The sequence below is a fragment of the Cnephaeus nilssonii genome (genome assembly GCF_951640355.1).
Source record: "Cnephaeus nilssonii genome assembly, chromosome: 23".
NCBI lineage: Eukaryota > Metazoa > Chordata > Mammalia > Chiroptera > Vespertilionidae > Cnephaeus > Cnephaeus nilssonii.
Window position 1 is genome coordinate 15,001,798 of NC_137094.1, and position 19,058 is coordinate 15,020,855.

Genomic DNA, 19,058 nt, shown 5'->3' on the forward strand with positions numbered 1-19,058 from the left:
ACTATAGATCAAATTCCTATGTTAACATAGGAACCTAGGTCAGAGTTGGATATTTTCCTATTTATCACTTCCATACAAAAGCAATTTCCCATAGAAGTAATTGTTGGAAATTAATATCTGGGTTTAGGGGAGCAATACAGAAATGTGGACATTTAGACATTTATGTGGAATATATATTACATCAAGGCACTATAGTTTTGTCCTTCAAACCCATATATTATAAAATTAGCCCAGAAGGATTATTTTAATTGATCAATAAGGCTTTAATACCTAAATTAAAATCAGGGATTCAGATGAAATTAGAATGACTAGAGAAAAATATAAGCCCACTTATTTCTGCATTACCTGAAGGAACTTTTTTGCCATTTGATACAAGTTAATGATTTAATCTGTTCACCGAGCAATGAGCAAGTGACCAAGGACAAACATTCTGTTGATTGAAATTTGACACTGTCTTTATCACTTTCAGAACTAACATAGAATGATTTCTACAAATAGTACATTTTAAGAGGCCATTTTAATAATATATCATAGGATTGAAAAACAATGTATTAATATTTTCTATTAATTTAATTTGCTTAGCAGCACACAAATCTGATAGGAAAATACGGTGCATAGTAAATACTTAGAATTTGTTTGATTCATCATGCATTGATCATTGTCATACTGCCACTAGGTGTCAGTAGTGTTTCAGGCACAGCCATTTATTTGGTTCCAGAGAGATGCAGTGATGGAAGTTATCTCTAATGTTATGTATTTAAACCTCAATTAAAAGAAGGTAGCTCCCATATTTCCTTTATTAAACATTATTCCTATAAACAGATACATTCATGTTAAACAGGGAACACAAAGTCTTAGGGAAGGTTTTAAAATAAATGTTTACCAAAGTCTCATTTCTCCTTAAGAACTAACCAGATTAGTTTATTCTAAGTCTTTATCGCAGTCACACACTTGGCATTTAGAAGTGACCTTCATTATCTTCATGCCGAGTCTAAAACATTCCTACGATAGGGGTGGAGCCTGCCACTCTGAGTCTCACCCAGATGGTGAAGTGCCCCCAGCACGGGTCTCGATGAGAAGCCTTCGTTTATCTCTTCCTGGAAGGATTCTTGCAAAAAACAAGAGACGAATCAAAAGCCCCATGATGACATAGCATTGAAAAAAAACACCAGAAAATGCAAAAAAACACTGGCATTTCAGCGGCGAGTCAGGGCAAAACCTGAAAAAGTGATACTGCTTTTTTTCTGAATCATCTTTGAAGGCCTCAAGGAGGACCTGAGACTTTAGGAGTTGTTTACCAAAATGGGAGACATCTTGGTAAAATTCGGGGGAGGTGGTTGGGTTGTGTGTGTACGGAAGTCACACGGCTCAGAAAACTTGCAGCAAATGTCAGGTCTCTTCCCGTGGCCTGGGGCCCGATCCTCAGGCACCTCCATTCTGCTCCCGTTCCTGGGGCTTGTGGGCAGGCAGCACCTGGAGACAACAGTCAGATGTCTTTCTCCCGTTACCTGTTTGATACCGAGCCAAGGAGGTTGTTCAAGCATTTCCCATTATTAAACACTAATGCTTTAAAAATACTTACCACTTAGTCCTCACTGAAGTGATTGATCTAACTTTGTTTTAATGTAGGAAACCTGATGTTACTTTGGATTTTATGCTTCCAAGAAAAACGAGTTTGTCATCAGATAGCAATAAAACATTTTGCATGATCGGCCATAGTTTATCATCCCAAGAAGAGTTTTTGCCGTTGGCTGGAAAATGGCACCTGGGAAATTTGCTCCTCTTCAATGGTACATTTTCCCTTCAAAGCATTTTGTAATTTTTCTTTCCATTAACATGTATGTATTAAACTAAGTAAACTATCCTGGATAAAATATTAATCACTCTTTCTTTACTTGTACTTAATAAGTACTGTATTTCCTTGATTTCAATATGACTTTTAAAATATTTTAACATTTTTATAATCTAAATGTTTCTTATAATCGAGATGTACATTTAATGCAGCGGTATACAGCCTACTCACTACCCCCCAAAAAAGAAGCTTAAATCAACTTTATTTTGTAATCCTAGAAAATGCAGTATTGTGACAGGTAAACTTAGAATGGTTGCCTCTTTTATAATTTCAGTATATTCTATAAAAATAGCAACATTTAGGGAAAAGAAATATATGATTTAAAAAATACATCACTAAACCTGACACATAGTAGCATTCAGACAATGTTTATTGAATAGATGGAAGGAATAAAGATACCAAATCATTTCATTTTAAAAAGGAATTTACTGAGGTATACTTTCCATTTATTGAAAAAAATAAAACAAAACCACCCTGTTTTCTAATTTAAGGAGTGAATAGAAATTTCATTATTTAATTTTATCAAGAGCTAACTTTATATATATTAATTCATCTTCCATCAATTTGGAAATTGAGGCTTTAGTCGATTTTATAAGATACAGTAAACAACTAAAAGAATCTGGCATAAAAAATAGTTGTTTTCTTGTGGAAAATCCTGGTTGGAATGTTTTGAATCAGTAACTGTCTTTTTGCTCTTCAGGAGCTAAGGTTGGCTCACAAGAGGCCTTCTACCTCTATGCTTGCGGACCCAGCCACACCTCCATAATGCCGTGTAAACACGGCTCGCCTGCGACTGACTACTCCAAATACATCAGTAAAGACATTTTGCAATGTGACCAAATCAGAGAGCTTTTCATGACCAAGAAAGATGTGGACATTGGTCTCTTAATTGTAAGTTTTCATTTTATGTTTAACTTTATAGTAACTATACATATGTATGTTTACTACAGTATATTGTTGTCTTCTGTTTTATTATTGTTGTTGTTATTCTCTTACTGTGCCTAGTTATAAATAAAACTTTACCAGAGAAACATATGTATAAGAAAAAACACGGTGCATATAGGGCTCAGTACTGTCTGTGATTTCAGGCATCCACTGGGGGTCCTGGGGTACATGCCCAGTGGGTCAGGTGACAGGGAGCCAGAAGCTGATCGAAATTCCTTTCTGCCCGGGAGAAATACTGAAAGTTCTATTCGGTTTTAGTTAGGTGGACTGATGGTCTGGGATTTTATTCTCATATAAAGCAACCTCTGATCTTAGAGTCACTTTTATTTTTTTTAACTTATTAAGTTGATTGAGGTGACATTGGTTAATAAAATTACATGGATTTCAAGTATAATTCTATAATACATCGTCTGTATATTGCATGTGTGTAGTTACCTTTAAATTCAAGCCCAGGAGGAAACTGAAAGGAAAAGAATTGCATACATTGATCACAAGTTCCCATCTCACGAGGCTGTGACGGTATAGTTGTAATATTTACGTTGGTAGAACAGTGGCCGGCATGGGCATGCAGTGGGTGTGGGGCAGCTCTAGCTGTTGTCAGTGGTGATAGCAAGTGTAACTTCAATTTACTCTAAAACGATCAAAGCGGAGCCTCAGCCTGGCTGTGGTTTTCACTGTTGGGCACTAAGCGCACACCTGTTCCTCTGGGGGGCCGCCTTGCAGCTCACGTTCACCTTGTTCAGTGTGTCTGTCCCTTTAAACAAAGATTTGCTGGGTGTCCTTTTACTTTGGAGGACCTACTTGCTATTTGATAACTGTCTAAGCTTTGCTTTCTTTCTGAGGAAAACTATTTGTGTTTCAGGAAAGCCTCTCGGTTGTCTACACATCGAGCTGCCCTGCTCAGTACACCATCTACGAGCCGGTCATTAGACTTAAAGGTCAGGCGAGAGCCCCGCTCTCCCAAAGGCCCTTCAGCTCGAAGGACGTGCAGAGCGTCTCGCTGGAACCCCACCACCTGAAGAGCCTCCGGCCCACTGAGTGTGAGACTCTCCAGGGCGTCCTGCACGAGATCGGGGGCACCGGGATCTTTGTTTTTCTCTTCGCCAGGGTAGGAGTCACTGCTTTTAATTTCACCTAAAGAGAAACTTTCTATGATTGATAAATGTTAGGGTTTCTTTCTGATTACAGAAAAACTATACATCGCCTATGTTACACTTTTAAGATTGAAAAAATCACACGCCAGTGTGGCTCAGCTGGTTGGAGCTTTAGTCAATCAAACCTTGCACTGAAAGGTGGCAGGTTTGATTCACAGTCAGGGCACATGCCCAGGGCAGGTTCCATCCCTGGTTGGGGCATGTACGGGAGGCAGCGATCGATGTTTCTCTCTCTGTTTCTCCCTCTCCTCCTCTCTAAAATCAATAAAGACATTTTTTTAAATCTCATATTATTTAAGGTGCCATCAAGCTTTTTGCCACACATGGTTAATCTTTTAATTCATGAAGATTTTAGAAGTTTTCTTTTACCCCAAAATGTAATTAAAATAATTAAATGTTAAATTATAAGATTAAAATTGCCTGTGAGATAAAAACGCATGCTGTAGTGACGATACAGAAGAAATATACTCTTTAAAATAAGGCTTATGAAACTTGTTTTTCCCTTGAAGCTTCCAGATGTATGGAAAAAACCCAAGGGGCAACAAATAAGTATAAAAAATTATTTATTTGAGTTTGAAGTTTTTTTAAAGAGGAGAAATATAAAAAGTTTGACTCACGCGATGAGTGCTATTGAGCATACATTGCTTGGTTACCTGTCTCATTGAGTCTTCTGAGGCAGCGAGGGCCTTCCTGGGGCAGCCAGGCAGTCAGCAGTGTGCACTGACTGTTGGAGGGATGGCTGACATCCAGGGCAGGGGACCCGACCTCTCTTTGCTATGAACCATCTGCCTCCCAGGCACTCATATCCTTGTCTAACTAACGCAGCTCTGAGCATCTTCCATCTTCAGAATCTTAGCCCAAGTATTACTTCTGCAACATAATCACATTTTCACAGTCTCCCTGCCTGGCTTGCTTTCTTTAATGGAATGATTTTTTTCTTAATTTTGTAATGAGGGACCATATCAGTGTTTGTTATTATTAGTGTTTTTATAAATATTTTGTTAGCATTTGACTCACCATACCCTAAGCTATCTTTTCTTCTGCCTTCTTCAGACTTTTTTTTTTGCATTGAATATCTAGTTGAAGATTTCTCCTAGTGTTTTAAAAGAAAAAGTTCTTCATTTAACAACTCGTCGTTTGTGATGTATTTTTATAGCTAGTATAATTTCAAAATGCCACTGACTTCTAAGGTTGTTAGTTGTTTTGGTTTATTTGTTATTTTAGAGACAAAATAGTATAGAGTTTGTCTTTCAGTTTTGTTTTATTTATAATTCTTAAATAATTACAAAGTATGAGCAATAAAAAATAAATGTTCAAATGAAACTGATGGATTAATTACGTAATGGTAGATAGTTACATGTTAAATTTTTACTCTCAGCAAATCAGAAAAAACATATCCATTTTTTTAGGTTGTGGAGCTCAGTAGCTGTGAAGAAACTCAAGCGTTAGCACTGCGCGTTATCCTCTCGTTAATTAAGTACAACCAGCAGAGAATACACGAGCTCGAGAACTGCCATGGGCTTTCCATGATTCATCAGGTGCTCACCAAGCCCAAATGCACTGTGGGCTCTCACATCCTGAAGGTACGTCCTCGCGGAGTGGACTCTTCGTGGTGTCCTGTGCAGTGAGATACTTGATGAAATTTAGAATTACTCAGCAGTTTTCCTTCGAAGTTAATGTTGAGATTGCTCAAGTTGAAAGCTTCATGTTTCTGTTGAATTTTGGGGTGAATCGATCATTAATGCATCCTGTGTTGGTGCGAATTGTCCATAGACCCTCCTGGAAGGTTGCTGTGGTGAAGATATTCTTCATGTCGATGAGAACGGGGAGTTCACGTTAGATGTGGAGTCGAAGGCTATCATCCAGGATGTTAAACTGCTTGAGGAGCTGCTGCTCGACTGGAAGGTCTGGAGGAAAGCAGAGGCACGTGCTTACGCCTTCCGGTGAAAACACGCGGCGGGGCTGTGCCCTCTTAGTGCTGAGCGCCCAGTGCACGCAGTGTTCCCTGCATCGGGAGCTTCTCGGGTGCCTGACTGAGGCTGGGCACATTCCTTCCTCCCCCGTCCCTGCAGCCAGCATCCCACCTTCTGTGTCTATGGGTTTGGCTACTTGAGATGCTTCATTTAAGTGGAATCATTCTGTATCTGTTTGTGCCTGGCTGGTCTCCCTTAACATCATGTCTTCAGGTTCCATGTTGTAGCATCTGGCAAGATTTCTTCCCTTTTTAAGACTGAAAAGTGGTCCAGTGTGTGTGTGTGTGTGTGTGTGTGTGTGTGTGTGTGTGCCACATTTTCTTTATCCGTTCATCGGTCGCTGGACGTGTGGGTTGCTCCCCCATCTCGGTGACTGTGCACAACGCTGCAGTGAACGTGGGCGTGCAGATGCCTCTGCCAGGTCCCGTGTTCAGTTTGTTTGAATATGTAAACCCAGACGTGGGGGTGCTGAATCAGGTGGTGCTTCTGTTTTTCATTTTTTGAGGACTCTCCATACTCTTTTCTGTAAGAGCTGCACCATTTTACCATCCCACCAGCCATGTGCCAGGGTTCCAGTTTCTCTGCTCGCCAACAATGTTATTTTCTGTGTGAGGGGTTGTTTTTTCCATAATGGCCACTCTTTTGGGTGTGAGGTGACACTGTGTGCAATATGGCATTAGTGCTCTAGACCAGGCGTCCTCAAACTACGCCCCGCGGGCCACATGCGGGTGTTTTTACCGTTTTGTTTTTTTACTTCAAAATAAGGTATGTGCAGTGTGCATAGGAATTTGTTCATAGTTTTTTTTAAACTATAGTCCGGCCCTCCAACGGTCTGAGGGACAGTGAACTGGCCCCCTGTTTAAAAAGTTTGAGGACCCCTGCTCTAGACCATCAACCATCCCACAGCCTTTGAGGATGGATAGTATTTTCAAAAAGTGAGCTCTCGGGTTATTGGATAAAGAGAAGAACATCTTTTCAACATCATTGTCGGTGTGTGTTCGCAGCCAGGTGTGTGGGAGGCGCTGCTGGCGGCCCTGGAAGTGCTCATCCGGGCAGACCACCCGCAGCAGATGTTCAATGTCAAGCAGCTGCTGCGAGCGCGAGTCGTTCATCACTTCCTGCTGACTTGTCAGGTTCTGCAGGTACGTTCCTCGTAGCTTTGCCCTGGGAGGCATTTTTTGCAATGGCTTGTGTTTAGTAACCCAATACTATGGACTCAAGTTCTTGTCAGGGGAATGTTTCTCTTTTCCCACTTCTCTCCTTTCCCAGTTCCCTTCTTTCAGCAAATAGTCAGGAGTTTCCCAACCCCTGCCTCTTACAGTTTGACCTTCACACTATTCCTAACTCAGTGATAAACAAAAGAGGAACAGCTACTGAGTTTCTGAGATGCTCCGTTATGCTGGATGTAAGAATAATTGTGTAGTCTCTTGACCATCAACAATAGTGAAAGTTTAACTTGTTCCGAGCTTTGCACAGTGGCAGCATCGTAGCCAATGAGGTTTACCTGAGGCGCGATGATTGCTAACTAAACCTTGGTCCACATTCTTAAGTAACAATACAACCTGCCCTTCCCCTCTCTCCACGTGCTCTCACTCTGCTCATGTGTGATTTGTTAGTTTTATGTCGATTATGACATTGCCGTTTATTTCCTCCTGTAAAGCCCCTGAGGGCAGGGTTGATCACACTAACCCAGTGCCTGGCACACACAAGGTGGGCGCAGGCCCCGCGCTGACTGAATATTGATGAGCTGTGTCCCCATCACTGGTCCTCTCAGTCACTTTCTTTGTATATCCATTTAGAAACTTGTTGGCCAGTTTGCAGTGAGTTTATCTGACAGTGTGAAGTTTTTCTTCAGTCTTTCCATGTCAGAAAAGTAACACATAAATTTGGATATTTCAATATATAGTCTCACTTCCGTATTATTTCTAAAATCCTGGAGTTAGCAACTCTGCCCAGGGTCACCCAGTAGTCAGCGGAGGCGCCGAATGCAAACCTGGGCAGCCTGCGTGCCTGGTGGGGATGCTGGGCGGTTTTCCCCAGTCACCAGGATAATGGGCTGCCGTTAAATCGCCGTTGGTTTTCATGAGCTGTAATAGCAGAATTGCTTGAATTGAGAAATGGCAACTCAATGTAATGGTGAATATGGTAGACCAGAGAGGTAAATCTACACGGTTCTATCTTAAAAGGAGTATCTTGCTTTAATGAAAAATGGAAGTTAAGTTGACAGTTCTCTTTAAATCTAAGGAGAGTTTGGTTTTTATTTTTTCAGGAACACAAAGAGGGGCAGCTTACCTCCATGCCCCGAGAGGTTTGTAGATCATTTGTGAAAATTATAGCAGAAGTCCTTGGATCTCCTCCAGATTTGGAATTATTGACAATTATCTTCAATTTCCTTTTAGCAGTTCACCCTCCTACTAATACTTACATTTGTCACAACCCAACAAACTTCTACTTTTCTTTGCACATAGGTAGGTATGATCATTGTTGTTAGATCTTGGCTGTCTCCATTCTTGTTTTTTCTTCCCACGTCATCCACATTTGTTTGATATCCATTGAATGGCCTCTGTGTGATAGAAACTGCCCTCCTTACGCCTGTGGGGACGGGGCAGAGGGCTGTGAAATGAACCAGGCATGGTCTCTGCCCTCAGAGAGCTTAAATGCCCAGAGAGAGGAGGCATAACTCGGACAACTGCAGTAGGAGACAGTCCTTGGTGAGTACCTCGTAGAGACCACAGAAGACTGACTGATCTGAGGAGGAGGGAACAGCTGGCAGCTGTGGACGAGAAGAGTGAATAGCGCACACCTCTGACACTGAGGAATTGGGGTAGAATTTGATAGGCAGATGGGAGAATTAGCATTCCAGATGAAGAGAATGACGTAAAGGGAGGGACAGTAGAAAGGAAAAATAGAGACTAATGAATTTTACCTAAGTATAGGGGGTCTATAAAAGGAGTAGTGAGGAATGTAAATATAAATATAGTTTGGGACCATCGTTTATTTTTTCTCTAAGGGCATATTCACTGAGTCTTCGGATGTAAGAATTGGAACTTGTAGCATTGTAGTTAGGGCTCGCTGGAGGGTTTTGTTGTGTCTGTCTTGAGCAAAAAGATCTGGTAGAAGTCAGTTATTGCAGCGAACTCCGGAAAGGGAGACCACCCACCTAGAAGTGAGTCGAAGCTCCAAGAGTAGATGAGACTGAAGAAGGTGGAGAGAGGAGGCGAAGGAGAGAACTGTTGGCAGTAATGCCATTGGGAGGGCGGGAGAGAGGGATCGGCATGCAGGTAAGGTGGGCTCCTCAGATGGTGAGAAGCACCCAGAAGATGTGATGTGGTGAGAAAGCGAGCAAGCCCAGACCTGGGGGAAAGCTAGATAGTAACTTTAGGGAGGAAAAGTGATTGTTAAACAGCCACTTGAAGGAATGTAAGAAATGAATAAATGGATCCAGCAGCAGTAAAAATACAGGTGAGATCAGGCCCGTTGAATCGTCAGGTTCAGCGCACACTTAGTGATGAACGTGCCGTCAAGGTCTGGGAGAGGGTCATCGCAGAGATGAGTAAAATATGGTCCCTTTTCTGAGGGCCTCACAGCCTAGAAGTGGGGAGAGACAGAAAAAGGTAGTTCCACTGTGTGGAAGGCTGCCTTACATCGATGGTAGCACAGAGAGAGCATGGAGGGGGTAGGCCTGGAGGAGCGTGCCTCTCTGGGTCCTAAGGGTGGCCAGGAGTGGAAGGGAAGGGCCTCCCAGGACAGCAGGCAGCTGAACAGGGAGCTGGGAGACAGGAGGCTGACGTGTGATGTAAGGAAAAGGCTGGAGAGGGTCTGGGGCCAGGTCATGGAGGTTCTCGCAGACACACGCTTGTCCAGAGGGGTCAGGAGGCAGCAGAGAGGCCGGGCAGGCTTTCAGCAGAGGTGGCATTTGATGGAGAGAGAGCTGGTAGCCATGAGGACGTGAGGGTGACCACTGTCCGTCACTTAGAATCTGTGACAGTAACCCAGGTCGGAGGCGACAAGAGCCTGCGTTATAGGCTGTGCGGGGCATGAGGAGAGGTCGGGAAATTGGAACTGAGGTCCGAAGTCTGGAGCGTGACTGGATGTGGGTGGAGGGAAGGTAGTGGTCCCGGCGGCTCCAGGTCTCGGTATGGGAAGTGGGCGCTTCCACCCAACCAGAGGATAGAACGGGAGCCAAGTCAGGGCAGAAAGACGATTCAGGTTTAGATTTGTCACATTCATGTTGCAGTTAAGAAATCCAGCCTTGAATTTGTAAGTGTGAAGGTCAGAAAGGAAGATTAAACTGTAGCTATCAATTTTGTAGTCATTTGGGGCCTTGAAGAGGATATATATATAAATATAAGAGAGTCCTTTCCTCAGTGAATGGAGAGATGAACAGTCTCCTTAGATCAGATTAACATAAAATGTGAGTAAATTTGCTGCTGTCCAACTATAGAAATAACTAAGTACACAAGGAAAATAGTAATAGTCTCACAAAGCTACAGTAATAGATTGTCCCGGACTCACAGGTCAAATGTGCATTGGTATAAAGCATGCTGTGTTTTTCACTTTGAACATCTTTTGTATTTTTGTAAAAGGTTGCAGTAAGATTTGCTTTTAACGTTAAATTTTTGTTTTGCCCTTAAAACTGTTACTGTCTCAACGGGTGTGTTTTATTCTGACTCTAGATGGCAAGATCTTCCAGGAGAAAGTGGACTCGATCGTGTCCCTGAGGCACTCCAGCAGCGGAGGGAGGGCCGCCCCGGGCCCGGGGCTGATGCCGATAAGTCCGTCTGGCTTCACTGCGTCCCCGCCCGAAGGTAGAAACCGTGAGAATGAAAGCACAGCCCCTCGCTTAGTCCTGAGTAGAGGCAGATGCGTACAGTGTTTCATCACGGCAGCACCACCTGACGTTCCCACTAAACAAGTGGAAGTGTTAGAATATGTTTAGGAATCCATTTCCCTGCTTCCGGCTTCCGTGGCTCCGTCCGACAGGACATGCTCAGGAGAGCCTGGGGGCGGGTGGGCTCTGCCCCTCTTCTCACGGGCATTTGTCTTGAGCTTCTGATTCACCTCCCCTGTCCTCAGAGCTCTGTGGAGCCTACTCTCCCCCTCCCACCGAGCTCATCACTCCAGAGGGACTGCGCTTGCCGTGTGAGTGGCCATCGGTACCCCAGCCTCACGCTCATTGCTCCTGGGACCTTTCCCTCCGCCTGACCTGCCAGGGTGCGCGCGTCTGCCCTGGACCCGCAGCAGCAGGGGCGCCCCGTCCCCCCAGCAGGCTCCTGTGTGGTTTCTCTATCGCCCTCCCACCTGCCCTCTGCCTGTTTTCCTCATCCAGCCCCGATCCCTTCAGTCGGCAGTTTCCTTGACCCCGTCTTCAGCTTCCTGTCCTCCTGGCCTTTGTGTTCCTGACCTGAAACCCTAAGCGTGCTGTCTCCCCGTCCTCACGCTGCCGAAGCGGCTGAGAAAGTGCTTGCTGAGGGCCCTGCCATGACCAGGTCTCCCCTGTGCTGGCCGCCAACGCCGGCTGCCCTGTAATTTCTCTGTGTTCAGAACTCCCTTTGCTGCTTCCTGATGTACCCCAACAGTCTGCCTCATCTCCGCTGTTAGAGAGAAGATGGGGTGTGTCCTGGCTGGAAACTGGCTTTGGGCCCTTTCCTGCCGCTGGCCTGCCCCGCCTGAGGCCTTGCTTTCACTGAAACCTCCCCTCCCGTGTTGTCTCGGGCTTCGTAGCCAATATGACCTCACTTCACCCTTAAAGCAGCCTTCACCTAGAGCATTCCACACCCTCATTCTCATGTGCAGAAACCAGCAGCCATAGAATTCATGGGGACCGCGCCTTCTAATCACAGAACTGGCACTTGAATCCAGGTGTAGCTGCAAAGCCCACTCCTTCCACTCCCCCAAACTGTCCCAGCAGGGGAATTATGTTTCCCCTAACTTCGCTGCCATAGAATCATCCGTCCTAATGATTTTGGCTCATTCAGGTCATATTGTATTTTGTTAGGTAGATGGGAAAAGACATGCATTTTTAGAAGATTTTAATAAAGAATAGCTAAGAGAAAACAAGCTCAGGCACTGAGGAATTCTAAACATTAGTTACTAGGAACATTGACCTATCTGTATTCTTTTTTTTTTTAAACCCTCACTCGAGGGTATTTTTCCATTGGTCTTGTTAGAGAGCAAAAGAGAGGGGGAGAGACAGAGAAACATCGATGTGAGAGAGACACATGGGTTGGTTGCCTCCTGCAGGAGCCCGACCAGGTGTTTAGGTGGCGTTTCTCTCCTCTCTTCCCAGGACACAGCTCCTCCGGCAGCATTCCCCCGCGGACGGGGCCCAGCCTGCGGCGCTGCAGAAGCCTGCCCGCACTCCCCACGTCCTCCCTCCTGCCGCCCCGGGCACTGGCCGGAGGCTCGGACGGGGGCATCGACAGGCTCCCGAGTGCTGCAGGCAGCCCTGCGGTTCCCCAGCCTGAGCCGTGGAACTCCCCCGGGAGCTCAGAGGCGCTGAAGCCGGGCGAGGAGGAGGCGTCCGTCAGCAGCTGTGAGTCTGCAGAGGCTGTCTGCGAGCTGGACGCTGCCCTTCCGAGACCAGCCTCTGTGGGCGATGTCCCCAGAGGAACGCTGGAGTGTCCGGGGGTCGGAGTCGATCCGAAGGAGTTGGAGGCAGAGCCCAGAGCGGACGGTGACGGCCCCGGGGACGAGTCCTGCCCACGCCGCCCTGACTACCTGCGGGGACTGGCCTCATTCCAGCGCAGCCAGAGCACCGTGGCGAGCCTGGGGCTGGCCTTCCCCTCGCAGAGCGGGTCTGCCGCCGTGCGCCGCTGGCCGAGCCTGGTCGACAGGAACGCCGAGGACTGGGCCAGCCTGGCCTTCTCTCCGGGTTATGAGCCCAACTACCTCCGCACTGCACATGCTCCCAGGTAGTCACACATGTCTGCGAGCCCTCCCTCCGCATGTTTCACTGTTCTTTTAAGAATTTTATGCTTCTAGAAACGTCTTCATTATGTCACTTCTTAATATAACGTATATCGATGGCAAACAGAAAGACACCTTTCTCCTTGTTTTAATCCTCGGTAGTAATGATTTCCATATTTAACCAAATGCTAAACCATAAATAGCTCTCAAAGAGAATTTATTTAATTCTTTTTAAATTTATTTAATTTATTTCTGTAATTTATTTAATTCTTTGTGGTTATTAGAGAAAAACTCTTCAGTTCAGGGAAATGATGACTTCTTGTTGTTTCCTGAAGCTCCTTGACAACGAGGTCCCTGGGACCGCGGGCGCTGATGGGAGCGCCTCATGCGCTGTCGGCACAGCAGACACTGGCCACGTGCCTGCGAGCACTGAAGTGTGGCTGGTGCGGAGGAGCTGACTTTTTACCTAGTTTTATGTTTACATTATTTTTATTGATTTCAGAGAAAAAGGAAGAGAGAGAGAAACATCAGCGATGAGTGAGAATCATGGGTTGACTGCCTCCTGCACACCCCCAACTGGGGATCGAGCCCACAACCCTGGGCATGTGCCCTTGACTAGAATAGAACCCGGAACCCTTTAGTCACAGGCCAGTGTTCTATCCACTGAGCCAAACGGCTAGGGCTTTACCTGATTTTAAATAGTCCAGAGAGCACTCTTGTTCTAGCTGGTGTGGCTCAGTTGGTTGGAGCATCGTCCCATACACCAAAAGGTGGAGGGTTCAGTTCCTGATCAGGGCACATACCCGGGTTTCAGGTTCGATCCCCAGTTGGGGTGCATGCAGAAGCAACCCAATGTTTCCCTCCCTCCCTCTCTCCCTCCCTCCCTCCCTCCCTCCCTCCCTCCCTCCGGTGTAGGATAGAAGAGTGTTTAGGAGACTGTCTGCCTGAAAGTATTGGTGACAAACCTGATGGTAAATTTGTGAATCACAGTTAAATCAGGAAGCATTTTCAAATGTTAACATTAAGAATGTTTCACATGTTAAAATCACTCAGTCATGTTCCACATTGCGACAGTTGAGGCAATAAGGGTGTGCATCCGCTGCGTGTGCAGGGCCGCCCCCTCCGGGTGTGTGTCGTGCACTCTCGGTGATAGCACGGGATGACATCACTCACGGTGCATTTCTCAGAACGCCTCCCGGTCGCTAAGTGGCTCAAGACTGTACGCATCACGATTCTTACGGAAGTCGTGGTGCCCTGGTCTCTGTGACGCTGTGTGAGTGGGTGTGTCCGCTCTGTTGCAGGGTCACTGAGGACACGCTGGTCCCCATCTGCTGTGGGCTGTACGAGCTCCTCAGTGGGGTGCTCCTTATCCTGCCCGACGCGATGCTGGAGGACGTGATGGACAAGCTCATTCAGGCCGAGGCGCTGCTGGTCCTCGTGAACCACCCCTCCCCTGCCATCCAGCGGGGCGTCATTCAGGTGGGAGTGTGTGTGGGAAGCAGAGCCTGTCACACTGTGAGCGGGTCACTGGGCGGGAGGCGGCAGCGTTCTCTGCGAGGGGCACAGAGGTCGGGGGAAGGGACAGGTTCCTGACACTGGTGCCTTGTAATGACACGGGGAGGCAGGACAGGAACAGGTTAGCCCTGGCCGCCAGGGGGATGGGCTCCTGTGCTCTGAGCACGGATCCATGGAAGAAGTGATTTCGGGAGGAAAATAATTAATGTGGTTTTACTCATGTCATGTTTAAGATACTAGGGAGGGTGGAATGGAGGCCTGTGCTTAGGGTAGAAACAGGTCCAGGTGCTACCCACGTGCCAACAGAGAGAGCGCAAAACTGTGGACAATATGTTCCCTTCAGAATTGGGCACAGACATTCTACATGCACTTGACGAAGGCGGCCAGTCCACCAGGTGTCACGTTCAGCTAAAAAGCGAGTTTCCCGTCACAAAAACATTAAGGTCTCCAAGGTGGAGTCATCACTAGCATTCTGTAGCCTTCATAGACTAAGTGTGTCCCCTTTTGCTGTGGAGATGGCATTGTTCTTAGCTTTCTATGTTCTAGACACATGAAATTAAACGGTAACTTACAAGTGCAATAACTGTCTGATGTGTATACACTACATAAAGTCTTAATACATTCTTTAACTTGTCTTAATTTTCCCCTAGCTGTTAGATGTGTATTTTAATAGAGCATCTAAGGAACAGAAAGATAAGTTTCTGAAGAATCGGGGCTTTTCCTTGCTAGCCAACCAGTTGTACCTTCACCGGGGAACTCCAGAGCTGTTAGACTGCTTCATAGAAATGTTCTTTGGTCGACATATTGGCCCTGATGACGAGTAAGTGGGTTCTTCCTTCCCCCGCAATTGAGGCTCGTTTGTCCTCAATGTAAAATCTAAGAAACTGTCTTTAACAAAAGCACTTGGTCTTCCTTTGTATTTCATTCACTAGCTGGGGACTAGACAGGTGAATGCTGTATCAAAGGAAAGAAAGTGAGAGTGGAGATTAGGCATCTAGTGTTCTCAGGGGGAGGTCCCTAACAGAAACTCAGCAACAGATGCCAGGATCCCTGGAGAGGCCCCTCCCACCCTCGCCTTCAGGCCGTCCGGGGGTGGAGCCAGCCCCTGGCCTGGAACCCTTAGGGCACTGATGCTGAGCTCTGGCCTGGTGCAATGCTGAAGGATTAGCAAACAAGCCCAAAAAATAAAAGAACACTTTCTTCCAAACCAGAAGTTTAGCAGGAGAGTTAAACTGTGATTTCTGTCTATGATAGAGAGAAATGAGTGTCTCATTATTATTATTATTATTATTATTATTACTAGAGGCCCAATGCATGAAATTCGTGCAAGGGGCTCGACTCTTGCAGCCTCAGCTTCCTCAGGAAGGTCGTCTGGCTGTTCGGTCTAATTAGCATATTAGCTGTTTATTATAGGATTATTCAGTAGACCAGTTCAGGCCTGGCAGACTTGCCTTATTGCAGTCAGGAGAGCAGTGCTTTTCATCTGTGCACAGCTTTGGGCTCTCTCAGAGCGGTTCTGCGTCATCTCATTTGATTCTTACAACTGCCTTGAGAGGAGTTGGTAGAGATCACCACCCATATTTGACAGATCAGGAAAATAGGCACAATAATCTCCCTCCATGACTGAGGCAAATCGTATGGGGACAAGAGGTCCAGACTTTTTGCTAGACCTCGGTTTACTAGCTCATGTCTGTCAAATGCTGTGTAACATTATTATTATTTTCCTCTGCACTTGTTATAGAGATAACGAAGGGGCCGATGGATGAATTGAAGTGAGTCCATTAAAACTATGAAATTATTTCTGTGTTTCATTTGTACAGGACAGACTTCTAACAGCACCTTTTATCTTATTTTTGGAGGGGTCTATAATCTAAAAAAAGATGAACAATACATGTTCCACAAATTTATTTTATAGCCTCAAAATCAGGTTAACAGAACGGTCCATATTGCAATCACTTTTCCTTCTTTCGTGGTTAATTGCTTCTACTGTGCTCTTACCTGTGCATTATTTATTGTAGGTTTGATCAGGAAGATGTGAAGAACCTGGAAGTTTTCCAGAAGTGGGCTGTCATTCCTGTCCTGGGACTAATAGAGACCTCTCTGTATGACAACACGCTCCTGCATAATACTCTTCTACTACTTCTCCAAATACTAAATTCCTGTGCGAAGGTAGCAGACATGTTGTTGGATAATGGTCTTCTCTACGTGCTGTGTAACACAGTAGCAGCCCTGAACGGATTGGAAAAGAAGTAAGTTGTAAATCATCATTTGAAGCTACATCTGATAAATATTTCAGAAATGGGGAACTTTAGTAATAGGCTACATTAAAGCATCTGGTTTTTCATAATACTTTCAAAGAACTTTTTTTTTACAAAACATTAAGTAAGATTAAATTTGGAGGGGACATAGTTTCCATCATTTTCAACAAAGTTTTGTAATCAGAAGATATTTATATGACTTTTTAGGTGTTTAGAACCTGAAAACAAATTGAAAAAGTAGGTTTACAGTTTTTCATATGGAAAATAATACAATAATTAAGAAATAAGAACATGGTAATTAACTGTCATGTACTCACAACTGTAAACCTACTTTTGCCTACCCTATATATTTACCAAGCTCCCACTATAGTCTTATAAACATTACTATGCCATCAGAAACAGGAGCTTGAGGATTAGGGAAGTATAGTCACGTGACGACCACACGGCTAGTAAAGTGTGTGAGGTTCAGAGAGTTAATCAATGGATCCAAGTTCATCTCTGAGAAGCCTTCTCAGAACGTTGCTGTTCATACCTACGAACTCTCCACCTTGGTGTGGGCTCAGAACCTGCCTGTCTGTTCCCAGAGTAGCTCCTGTTAACTTGTGTCTTTTTTTTGTTTTGTTTTGATTTTTTTAAAAAATATATTTTTATTGATTTCAGAGAGGAAGGGAGAGGGAGAGAGATAGACACATCAATGATGAGAGAGAATCATTGATCGGCTGCCTTCTGCACACCCCCCACTGAAGATTGAGCCCTCAACCTGGGCATATGACCTTGACCAGAATCGAACGCGGGACCCTTCAGTCCGCAGGTCGATGCTCCATCCACTGAGGCAAACCAGCCAGGGCTTAACCTGTGTTTTCACACTTACCACCCTTTACCGTTTATCTCTTTACTTGCCTGGTTCTTTGCAAGACAATCAGCTTTTTGACAGACGTCAGTGTGTGTCCTCACGTGTCAATTTTCAGCCTGCAAGTCGTGTTGCCTGCCACAGGGTGAGCGTGGGTCGGTAGTGAGTGAATGCTTGCTGGCGGAACAGAATTAACCGTTCTCTCCTCTTAAATCCTTTTCTGTTTCTTTAGCATGCCTTTGAATGAATACAAGTTGCTTGCTTGTGATATACAGCAACTTCTCGTAGCCGTCACAGTTCACGCTTGCAGCTCCTCGGGCCCCCAGTACTTTAAAGTGATCGAAGACCTCATTGTGCTGCTTGGGTATCTTCAAAACAGCAAGAGCAAGAGGACTCAAAGTAAGTTCATCTTTATGGGGTTTGGGGGGCGTTGTATAGTAGCCAGAAAGCTTAATTGAACCGAATCGATTTCTTCTTGGAAACTGTTTTACTGAAAGCTTAATTTTGTGATGATATCTATCAGCTCTAAAAAGCAGCCTTTTTAAGTGGTAAAAATAAAAATAAAGAGTGACGCCTCTATGTAATTAGTAGCTGGCAACATATTAAAAGAAGCCACTGATTTTTCTTACCAAGTAGAATTAAAAGGCTAATGTTGAATAATAATGCCCTTTAGTTTGCTTTAATGGCAAATATTAAAGAGAGTATGAAACAAAAATGTGAGAATTTCTGGTTAAACTTTTACCGTATCTATTAAAAAGTTTGTTCTTTAAAACAATTACATAAAATGAAATAAATGTGTGGGATAGTATTTTATAGTGACCATTTGGAAATTTGCTTTAAAATTGCTTTGAAAGACAATTTTAAAATGTTTATGTTGATTTAAAATTTTTGGAAATATTTGATTTCAGAGAGGAAGGGAGAGAGAGAGAGAAACATCAATGTTGAGAGAGAATCATTGATTGGCTGCCTCCTGCATGCCCCCCACTGGGGATCGAGCCCACAACCTGGGCATGTGCCCTTCACTGGAATTGAACCTGGGACCCTTCAGTCTGCAGGCCACCGCTCTATCCACTGAGCCAAGCCGGTTAGGGCTGATTTAAATGTCAATTCTGATAAAACACTATTGACAGTTTCGATACTGTGTAACTATAGAAAGCAGAGTGGACAGCCACGTAGCTTGCAGACATTGTGGTGCCTGCGTTTTCAGGCATGGCCGTCGCGCTGCAGTTCCGCGTCCTCCAGGCCGCCATGGAGTTCATAAGGACCACCGCGACCCACGACGCGGACAGCCTCTCCGAGTCCTTCCAGGCACCTTCTCCCCATCACGCGGTCTTTCCGAAGCGGAAGAGCATTGCGGGTGAGTGTTGAAATTGCATTTTAGTAATTATGAATTGTAGGCTGCTGGGCTTTCCTGTGTTCCGAAGCCATTCACGTTTTTAAATGCTATCAGTTTAAGAACTTAGGCTGTAAATATGAGGAAGTGTTCCTCCCAGAAGAAGCTGCTCACTGCTTTCTTCGCTGTGCTGTTCCCATGTAGTTACCTCCGAGCACCTGCCTCATGCTAAGCACTGCGTTCAGTGTAGGCGATACACTGACTTAAAG

The 19,058-nt window shown here is 45.0% G+C and overlaps 1 protein-coding gene across 6 annotated transcripts in view; it reads left to right on the plus strand.

The window, feature by feature from the left end:
• The window catches only part of LYST (lysosomal trafficking regulator), a 77,463-nt gene that overhangs the window by 34,701 nt on the left and 23,704 nt on the right, over nucleotides 1–19,058 (plus strand). For all 6 annotated transcript variants that reach the window (XR_013813113.1, XM_079763639.1, XM_079763642.1 and 3 more), the window contains exons 14-27: nucleotides 1,630–1,790; nucleotides 2,553–2,743; nucleotides 3,660–3,905; nucleotides 5,361–5,534; nucleotides 5,725–5,878; nucleotides 6,933–7,066; nucleotides 8,194–8,392; nucleotides 10,601–10,732; nucleotides 12,214–12,838; nucleotides 14,135–14,312; nucleotides 14,999–15,168; nucleotides 16,367–16,597; nucleotides 17,689–17,855; nucleotides 18,664–18,813. Coding sequence is in view for 5 of the 6 variants with exons in the window: in XM_079763639.1 (XP_079619765.1) it covers nucleotides 1,630–1,790; nucleotides 2,553–2,743; nucleotides 3,660–3,905; nucleotides 5,361–5,534; nucleotides 5,725–5,878; nucleotides 6,933–7,066; nucleotides 8,194–8,392; nucleotides 10,601–10,732; nucleotides 12,214–12,838; nucleotides 14,135–14,312; nucleotides 14,999–15,168; nucleotides 16,367–16,597; nucleotides 17,689–17,855; nucleotides 18,664–18,813 (2,912 nt within the window). In the remaining variant the exon portion in view is untranslated. The remainder of the gene's footprint in view (nucleotides 1–1,629; nucleotides 1,791–2,552; nucleotides 2,744–3,659; nucleotides 3,906–5,360; nucleotides 5,535–5,724; nucleotides 5,879–6,932; nucleotides 7,067–8,193; nucleotides 8,393–10,600; nucleotides 10,733–12,213; nucleotides 12,839–14,134; nucleotides 14,313–14,998; nucleotides 15,169–16,366; nucleotides 16,598–17,688; nucleotides 17,856–18,663; nucleotides 18,814–19,058) is intronic.